Here is a 9968-nt window from a genome sequence, read left to right as displayed (position 1 = left end):
TGATGATTGGTCAGCTTACTTGTGACCTGAATGATGATTGGTCAGCTTACTTGTGACCTGAATGATGATTGGTCAGCTTACTTGTGACCTGAATGGTGATTGGTCAGCTGACTTGTGACCTGAATGGTGATTGGTCAGCTTACTTATGACCTGAATGATGATTGGACTATGAGCTTATGACGTCATTGTTATATCTCAGTATCATTGTCATATAAAGTTTTAAGATAAGAGCTATAATATTTTGACGTGTACAATATGTAAATATGTTAGCGTCTTTACCATATATAATGCAGCTCATTATGACAGTTATTATTCATTTTCCTTTACCTGCTTGTATATTTTTTAATGCGATACACTTTCGTCCGTGTGTGGGTCATCCTGACTCGGTTTGACCCGGCAAAAGGGCGTATCAGTGCTACATAGGCTCTCGTCTCGTGCTGTGTGTATCTATTAGGAAAATAAGACACATTAATTTAATTGAGTGTACGGCCGCATTAATCAATAGTTGACTAATAACTAAGTTATTTCATCCAGTAGTTACGGGCTGACTGAAAGCTATGCGTGCTGCAATTTAAATATAGAACAGTAAAGTTGCAATTGTGTGGACTGGTGGCTATTAGAAAACATTACAGAAATTTTTACAGCCAGCTGAGGCTCGAACACGCAAATCACTGCACTAATCTCTCTGAGCCTAACCCCTCGGGTGCTCTTGAGATGGCATTTAAAAAATTAGATAGATTATATTGTGCTAATACTGATACACATTAATATATGGGCCGAACTGGCCGGGTCTCAGGATGGGCGGAAAGTGGCTCACTATTCGGAAAAAGTCTCTCACTCATTTTTATCAGTGTGATGTTAGAGACTTATTACTCGAGTGTTTCTGAATCCAAATTAATGAACAAAATCAACAAAGAATCAATATTTGCAGTTAAATTATCCATGCAGGGTCCCAAGAACTTTAATTTTGGTCGTTGTGTTTAATGTCGTGTGAGGTATTCACACAATCGACAGGGAGTTAATTAAAGAAATAATCAAGGAAGCTTTTATTTTTATTTATCAAACAAAATCTTGAGTTTGAGTTCGAATGATTTAGCTTCATAGTAATGAAGAATATATCTAGTCGATAAGAGCCGAATCCCAAAGTTCAGAATGCGGTATATAAGAGAAGTTGATGGTTGACAGAACACGTGACGAATGCGTGACGTAGATAAAACGTAAGGTCGGCCAGTTTCAGGATCGGGTTAATGTACACTGTAGAAGAAATAAATTAAAATTATAAATCTTGCAAAATGACGAGGTAGCAAATTGCAGCCAAAATAAATGATAAAAATGTCAATTTATTTGCACAGAAAAACCACAACAAACCTGAGGTTTAAATGCAAAGTGTGGTGATCACTTTTTGAAGGTAGAATAATGCAGGAAAAGAGCGGAAATCAGTTTAAGGGGTGGGAAGTTGGACGAGAAATATAGCTAGAACAGTAGAAGGTTCTGATGCTTGAGAAATTTGAGATAAAGACTTGAGACTAAGATTTAAACATTGATCTTTACAAGTGACGTCGTAATGAAACGCCCTGTTTGAGCAGACTACTAAAAATTTGAATAGCTTGATTTGATTTATAATAAATCTTGAATAAATTTACAAAATGTAAGTTTGAATTAGAATTAATTTGAATTGTAACACTTAAACTAAGTCCAACTTCCCAACAGATTGAATCAATGAATTTATTAGAGCAAAAAAAATAAACAAAACGAAATTCAAACGACTTTCACACAAACCAAGGGACAGAGAAACAGGTTCAAAGCAAGATGATAGAAATACTTGAACGTTGATGCTGGTAAGTTGATAATCATTCGGTTTATAATAGATCTCATAAACAAACCCTAGCATATATACTAATTAACGGTGGGAAATGAGGAATTTCTCACAGTCGCAAGGAAACCGTTCAAATAAACGGTACATTTTCCTATTATATAATCATGGAGAAGTCAAATACTTAAAAAGTTGTCACAATTCTTCAAGAATCATCTAGAATTTTTGTCATATAGATCGGATGTTGCCTTCATCATGATACTACATATAATAAATGTGTGATAACCTCAAACATGTCGTATACATTTACCGAAACGCCCCGGTCACATAAGTTTCTCGAACGTAATTTATGCTGTTACATATCGAAAACTGAGCTATCTGTTTTTAAAAAATTCCTCAAGCACTCTAAAACCTAGAGATTTACTTATCCAGAAAACCTAGGAGATATCTTGAGAGATAAAACCATTGTAGTTATTTTATTGAATATAGTCACTCAGTTAATTTTTATTATGAATATGCTTGGAAATTTTCGTAGCTCAAATTGTTAGTGTGTTATCAGTCAAAGTAATGAGGTACAGTCGATTTTGTTAGGTTTTATATTATACGGAATAATTCTCATTTGATTCATCTTCGGATTATCTCTTCATTGCCCAAATTATATGTTTATTATGTGCATTTCTATTATGTCTATTTATTAAAATTTTTTAAAAGGTAATTAACCTATTTCTTCAACGCCGACACTTCTATTCTATTCTATATCAAAATCGGTTTCCAGTTTTCCGCAGTTTAGGTTGCAGAACAACATCGCTCGTTCATCAAACGGAGAGAGTCAGCGGCGTTCATACGGTAAACACCTTACGATTGTGCTCTTTGATTACTAGAATTCCTCTGAGATTAACGTAAAATTTTCCTCCGTGATTAACGTAATACTCAAAATACCCACACATTTATCAACTTGATTTTGAATTCGCTTTTCTGTATACTACGGGTATACAAGTCAAGTGTCTAATTTAATTTTCAAGAACCCGGCTGGCTTTCTCGCCCCTCCCCCCTCGGCCCCTCCTCTTCTCTTCATGAGAAGAGGCAGTAGGTAGGACTGAGGAGTGAGCTAGTCAGCTAGAGTCTGGACTCTGTCACTCTGGAGACTTAGTTAGACGCTGACAGACTACAGCGTAATTTGCGTAAATAATGTTTATGTGTAATGTAATGTTTATAGCTACTTTTTGATTAAAATTGTATAGTATATACTGGTATATATATATATATATACCTGGTTTGCGGATTGCGACATCAAATTTTCGGTATTACTTTAGATTAAGTGCTTCCAAAAAAAGGGTGTTTTTTTCTTTAATTAGGGTAAACGCGGTATATTCCGACATCGTAGGTAATTCCGTCACCTCTCCAGCTTTTCCTTTATCTTAAGCTTTGTTTTAGTTCCATGCGTTCATTGATGCAGGCTGGAATATATCTGCTTGGTGAGCCGCGACTGAATTTTTTGAGCCGTGGTTTTCCCTGCGGGGGCTACATCCTGACGGGGGTCTCCAACCCGCCCGCCCTTGAGAACTACCGGCACCGCAACCTGCTGCAGCTCAGCGACGCCCTGCACGAGGTTCTCGAGCTGAACCAGTTCCGGCGGCTGGTTCGCCGGTACCCGCACGAGCCTGAACCATACCACGTGATCACCAACCAGCGCTACCATCCTGAACAATACCGGCGCCGGTTTACCTCCAGGTTAAGTAGTCCTGAACGCAGCGTCTACCTGCGGCGTGGTAACCGAATGATGTCGAAGTGCAGTCCGGGAACCCAGGGTGAGACTTCTGGGACCGGGACTGCGTCTACTGGGCCTGGGCCTGGGACTGCTGGGGCCGGAACTGGGACTGCGTCTGCTAGGATTGCGTCTGCTGGGACCGGGACTGCGGCTGCAAAAACCGGGACGACGAAGGCCAGCACTGGGACTTCGGCTTTTACTGGGACTTCGGCTGTAACTGGGACTTCGGCTAAGACTGGTACTTCGGCTGTGAGTGGGACTTCGGTTTTGTCTTGGACTTCAACCGGGACTGGGACACAGTGCCAACCATCAAGTTCAACCAATGGACGAAGCAACAGAACAAGCTTGGGTCTCTCGCCACTAAGCTCCCTGCGCAGTCTGCGCTACGCCACGAAGTGCTTCACGCGGCGCTGTGGCGTGAGTCTCGTCGAGTTCGAGACCAGCATTAAGCGTTTAATGTCCTGCAATGCTACCATAGCATCGGCTAACTTGTTCACTCCTTCACTAATATCCCTACTGAAGTATTTAGCTCTAAACTTACGAGCTCCATTTATCCAGAGCATTTCAAGCTCTCAGGAAGATTACCTCTGGATGTGTATGAACCACTACCTCAACCCTGACAATATGGCGACCGGGGTTTATTTCCGACCTGAGCTGTCGCATTTCTTGTCCGAAAAAGATTTTTTCCCGCCCGAGACCCGCATGGATCTGACCGCTGCTTGCCGGATGCATGGTGCCTACTCTGGGAACGTGTACCAGATAATAGGTACCATCTTGTACAAAACTGGTAGATTCGATAGGTTGAAGGCACTGAACCCGGATGGTCTTGTGTGGAGAGTGCTTCCTGATGTGGGAAACAGGTCCAGGCGAGGTGGGGGGCATGATGGTGGGGGTAATGCCCCCCTAACATCCCCATCTAATTCTTACCCTCGGACTCGCCCTCTGGGGAGACCCATCGTCGAATGTGACACCCAAAAGCGGGCGCTTCTACAGACCATGGAGGAGGACGCGGTGGCTAACGTCCTAGAGAGCGTGCCGTCCTGCCTCAACGCGGCGTTGTGGCCTCCCCAGGATTCCGAAGGACGTGACAAATGTCCTCAAGGAGTGCCACAGTGTGGTGCAACTGAGGCCACCCAAGACAATATCAAAATTTCAAATTCAGCGAACGGTTCCCGTTCTTCCGATTTCTTCGACGAAAACCTTGCGAAGAAACGAAGCCTGGAGGTTGCATGCCATGTGCTCAATGGTCGAGCTGCCTTCTGCAAGGTGGCGATGGCACTGAGGGACATCGAAGTTTGTCTTGGCATCGCTTTTAATAATAATCCTTCAGGTGCCAGTCTTTCAGACTTCATGGCGCTGCGGAAGGCGGGGTTTGGTGACAAACCTTCCATATTTGAGGGCTCCCCAACTGCCCTCGATGACCCGCCCTTGCACCAATACCTGTGGGGGTGTTTCACGGGGACCTTTAATTCCACGTCCTGTAAAGAAAAGGCTGCTGAAATCGCAATGCGGGCTACGTCCAACTTCCTACCAACCTTTGTTGATGATGAAATGCGCCAGGGACTTGGCTTCTATGATGATATAATGGGTCGGGACCTAGTAGCACCCCAGAACTATCATCCAGAACCATTCTTTCGGTATCTCCCAGAACCCCTCTTGAGGGGTTATGCAGAACCCCTCTTGAGGGTTCATCCCGAACCCCCCTTGAGGGGTTTTCCTGAGCCCCCCTCAGTATCCACGGTGACAAGCCGACTTGACATGGCGTCGGGTCAATGGGTCCAACTCCACTCTTCAAATCCCAGAAATTCGATGCAATTTCCAGATGTCCGCAGATATCCAGAAATGGCACAGTCCAACCCCTGCACCGATCCAGCTCCGAATTTGCAGCAGATTTGTTCGCGTTTCGTTGATGTTGTGCCTGTGGAATACGTAAAAAATGTCCCTGAATCTTCTGATATTGAAATGGTAGTGCATCAGGATGACTCGGATTCGAGCTACGATGACGACGAGGATTACGATGCGAAGGCATGGTATCAGGAAATATTCGAGGGAGCTGATTCTGACGATGAAACATCGTTATGGTTACCTCAGAGTGAAGATTATGTCAGGGAAATTATCCCATTACCGTTGAATAGCGTACTGGATGATATACATGAGGAAGATGAGTGCGAGTCCGACCTGTCTCCACTAGAGGAAGAGGAAAACATGTCCGAAATGTGTCCTGGTGGTAATGGAGGTGTGGGAGGTGGTGCTTCACTATTACCTGAAGATACTGGTATGTGTCTTGGTGGTAATGACGCTGCGGGAGGTGGTGCTTCACTATTACCTTCGCCCGATCCTAGTCTACCAAACGGAGATGCGACAGAACCTGTAGTTGACACCGACTTGTTTGTCTCCGAGAAACCTGCCACCAGTTACTTAGGTCGACGTTACAGGTTGGCAAGGGACCTGTTTGCCCACAGAATCAAGTCACTGACTCAAGTTTTGTGCGGGTACGACACAAGTGAAGAGGTTGCCGCGGAGTTCGATGTCGAAATGTTCTGGTTTGAGCAAACGGAACCTGACAAGAATTTCACGTGGGACGAAAACGATAGCAGTACTTGGGGTAGTTATACAACAGGTAGTAAACGTAGTGCAAGTAGCACTCTAGGTCGAGTAGGTGGAAGCTCGCATCGAGTAGGAACTGATAGTTTAAATACAAATAAACAAAAATCTGCATCAACCGAACCTGTTGGCAAGTCTGGGCCAAATCTTGAAAGTCTGTCGCAGCGTGAAAAGTTGTCGGCCCAGTTCTCATCTTGCAACGAGACCGGTAAACGTGAAATGATATCTAAAATTCTCTCTTCAGAACCTGTTTTCCACTCTCTTTTTCACGAAGCTCTTCAACAAGACACAAATACGGACGAAAACCTCTTCACTCACGCTGAACAGAAAATAAATAGAGAAAGCTGTACTATTGCAAGTGATTTTTATCAGGGACATTTGCGCGGTATACATGAAAGCATGTTGCTTGCATTGCAGGAATTGTCTGATGATGAATTGCTGTCACCGGAACCTATACAATTGCCTGAGTTTGACTACCTAAAGACTGATGACTTCCCTACTAGTGAAAGCGAGGTGCTAGGTACTAGTTACTACTCTGACCTGGTGCTAGTGCTACGCAACTACCACTCCTACTTCGGGGTGCTGTCTCATCGCCTCGCTCAGAACATCGCTAAAAGTATGTATGAAATTCAGAAAAAGATTTTCCATATTTTGGAGTGGGACAGTTTTGTCCTAGTGTGTCTCGGGGACCCTTTGTCTGTCTTATCTTGGCTGGGGGCGGACCCTGAGGAGTGGTCATTAATCCCTGAGGAATCTCATTTGCCTGAATTCCGGTATCCGGCATTTTTGGAACTAGAAAACCGAGAAAACGTTTTTTCTTGGACGAGTTTGTTGTCTGGTTCGATGTTGAAGGCCTTTGAGAACTGGACCAGCGTTTGGCCGTGTGGGATCATCACTCGGTGTTTTTTCGACCAGGACTTTGTCCTCCTTTGCGTGGATGAGTTCAACAAAGGTGTTTTGGACCACTTCGGGTTAGGGTTCGCGGAAGAATACCTCTTCTCATTGATGGAGTTCCTTGGCAGTACGTACGCTGTGTACCAAATCATGATTCATCTCTTGAATCCCAAAGAAAATTTCTTAAGTGTTCCCATGACCGAAGCGTTTTCAAAGACTCCTTCATTTCACTTGGGATACTACGGCTTTATTAAAGCTCATCTAGACCACAAGAAAGGTCTTCGCGCCCGGGATATGCATGGGTCTGACCCTATGGAAACTGGGACCCTTCCTCTAGACCACAGAAAAGGTCTTCGCGCCCGGGAAATTCACGGGTCTGACCCTACGGAAACTGAAACCCTGGGTCTAAACCCCAGGAAATGTGTTCGCGGCTCGGAAATTCACGGGTCTGACCCTATGGGAACTGGGACCCTGGGTCTAGACGAAGATATGTACGGGGACCAAAGCTCGGTCTGCAGGGCCCATGCAGACGCCCTTGCGTACCTGACGGGGACCAGGGTTAGTCTGCCGCTGCTGCAGTCTGTGCTGCAGGAGCTGGCAGACTACGCGGCGCTGGTGCACGCGTGGAGCGTCGTGCAGCAGGTCGTGGCCCAGGCCCGCTGCCCGCACCTGCTCGTGTATGAGGACTCCAACGTCGCTAAGGTATTGTCTTGTTAATTTTATTAATATGCTTAATATTATTATTATTTCTATTATTAATATTATTTTATGTTGGTGCAACTCCAACGTTGCTAAGGTATTGTGTTATTGATATTTTTATTGCTAATATTATTATTATTTAATGCTGACCAGTGCAACTTCCCCGTCTCTTAGGTATTGTATTATTGCTGTTATTATAATTAATATTATTATTAGTATTAATATTTTATGCTGGTGCAAGTCAAACGTCGCTAAGGTATTGTGCTGTTGATGTTATAAATTATAACTATTACTGTTATTATTAGTGTTTGTGCTGGTGCAACTCCAACGTCGCCAAGGTGTTGTATTGTATTATTATTATTGTTATTGAAATTATTATTATTAATATTGTTTTATGTTGGTGCAACTCCAATGTTGGTAAGGTATTGCATTATTGCTATTATTATTAATATTATTATTATTATTATTATTGTTTTATGCAACTGAAACTCCAACGTCACAAAGGTGCACTATTGTATTGTTGATATTTTTATTGTTATTTTATGGTAGCTGTTATCCAAAATGATGGTTTTATTTTTAGATATTTTTATTTTATACAATTGACAATATTCAGTGTTTTCACGTTGCCACATGTACAAGCAAGATGCCACGTTGCCACATGCCCAAGCAAAATGCCATGTTGCCACATGCCCAAGCAAAATGCCACGTTGCCACATGTACAAGCAAGAATGCCACGTTGCCACATGTACCACCTAGAATGCCACTTTGCCACATGTACAAGCAAGAATGCCACGTTTCCAAATATACGACCAAGAATGCCATGTTGCCACATCATCAAGCAATATGCCATGGTGCCACATGTACAAGTAATAATGCCCCGTTGCCATATGTACAAGTAAGAGTGCCACATTGCCAAATGTACACGCAAAATGCCACGTTGCCACATGTACAAGCAAGAATGCCACGGTGCCACATGTACACGCAAAATGCCACGGTGCCACATGTATAAGCAAAATGCCACGTGCCACATGTACGACAAATAATGCCACGTTGCCACATGTACAAGCAAGAATGCCACGTTGCTACATGTACAAGCAAGAATGCCACGGTGCCACATGTACGACCAAGAATGCCACGTTGCCACATGTACAAGAAAGAATGCCACGTTGCCACATGTACAAGCAAAATATGCCACGTTGCCACATGTACAAGCAAGAATGCCGCGTTGCCAAATGTACAAACAAGAATGCCACGTTGCCACATGTACAAACAAGAATGCCACGTTGCCACATGTACAAGCAAGAATGCCACGTTGCCAAATCACTCATAACATTTCTACTTGTATCAAAAATTTTATTCAACATCAGATCTGCGGTGACTTCAACGGGTGCCTCGACCTGAACCGGATGCCGGAGCTGAACCTGAGCCCGCCGGTTCACCGGAACCCGGAGGTTCAGCTGAGACCGGGTGTTCAAGTGAACCAGAGGGTTCACCTGAACCCGGAGGTTCGTATGAACCAAGCCCTGTGTGAGCTGCTGGTGTATAGACCAGTCCCCCCTGCTAGGGGTTGTTTCGACCCCCCAGCTAGGGGGTGTTTCGACCCCCCTGCTAGGGTTTTGTCCCGCTGGGTCCCTGTCCCTCCCCAGTACAGCATCACGGACAAGGATTACTTCCCACTGTGGTATCATTACCAGGTAACTACCATTTCTCGATGTCGCTGGCGGGCGACGAAGGTGCCCATGCTGCAAGCACCACCTCTGAATACTTCCTACTTTGGGGGATCTTGTGGTCTTCAGGCGGGAGGGTTGGGGTGTGCTGCGGTTTGGGAGGGGTTAGGGTTGGTGCACTCAGGGGTTGGGGAATGGGGGTGTGGGATGAAGTGGGAATGAAGGGCAGGGGGTTGTTAGGAGGGGTTGGGGGTTAACTGGAAGGGGTGTGTAATGGGGGTAGGGGTGGGGAGAAGTGTGGCCGGTTGGGGAGGTGGGGTTTAATTGCTCGTTTAATGATATTGAATTATTCATGAATACACTTGTATTTTATAATATTAATAATGAATGATAATAAATTACCTATATTAACAACATACTTGATAATTAACCCTCCCCCCCAGACGGTCGAACCTGTCGTGTGTGTGGCGGCGTCTGAACCCCCGCGTGTACGGCCCCCTGCACCCCCTCCTGCACCCCCTCC

At 44.4% G+C, this 9968-nt stretch overlaps 1 protein-coding gene across 1 annotated transcript in view; it reads left to right on the top strand.

Annotated features, from left to right (window-relative positions):
- Positions 1 to 3251: 3251 nt before the first annotated feature.
- The window catches only part of LOC108673614, a 7806-nt gene continuing 1089 nt past the window's right edge, over positions 3252 to 9968 (top strand). The window contains exons 1-2 of the mRNA XM_047881186.1: positions 3252 to 7781; positions 9146 to 9472. Of these exons, the coding sequence (XP_047737142.1) occupies positions 3252 to 7781; positions 9146 to 9472 (4857 nt within the window). The remainder of the gene's footprint in view (positions 7782 to 9145; positions 9473 to 9968) is intronic.

Source organism: Hyalella azteca, unplaced genomic scaffold (assembly GCF_000764305.2).
Source record: "Hyalella azteca isolate HAZT.00-mixed unplaced genomic scaffold, Hazt_2.0.2 contig7256, whole genome shotgun sequence".
NCBI lineage: Eukaryota > Metazoa > Arthropoda > Malacostraca > Amphipoda > Hyalellidae > Hyalella > Hyalella azteca.
Note: the sequence above shows the minus strand (reverse complement) of the source record. Positions and strands in the feature narration are given on the sequence as shown.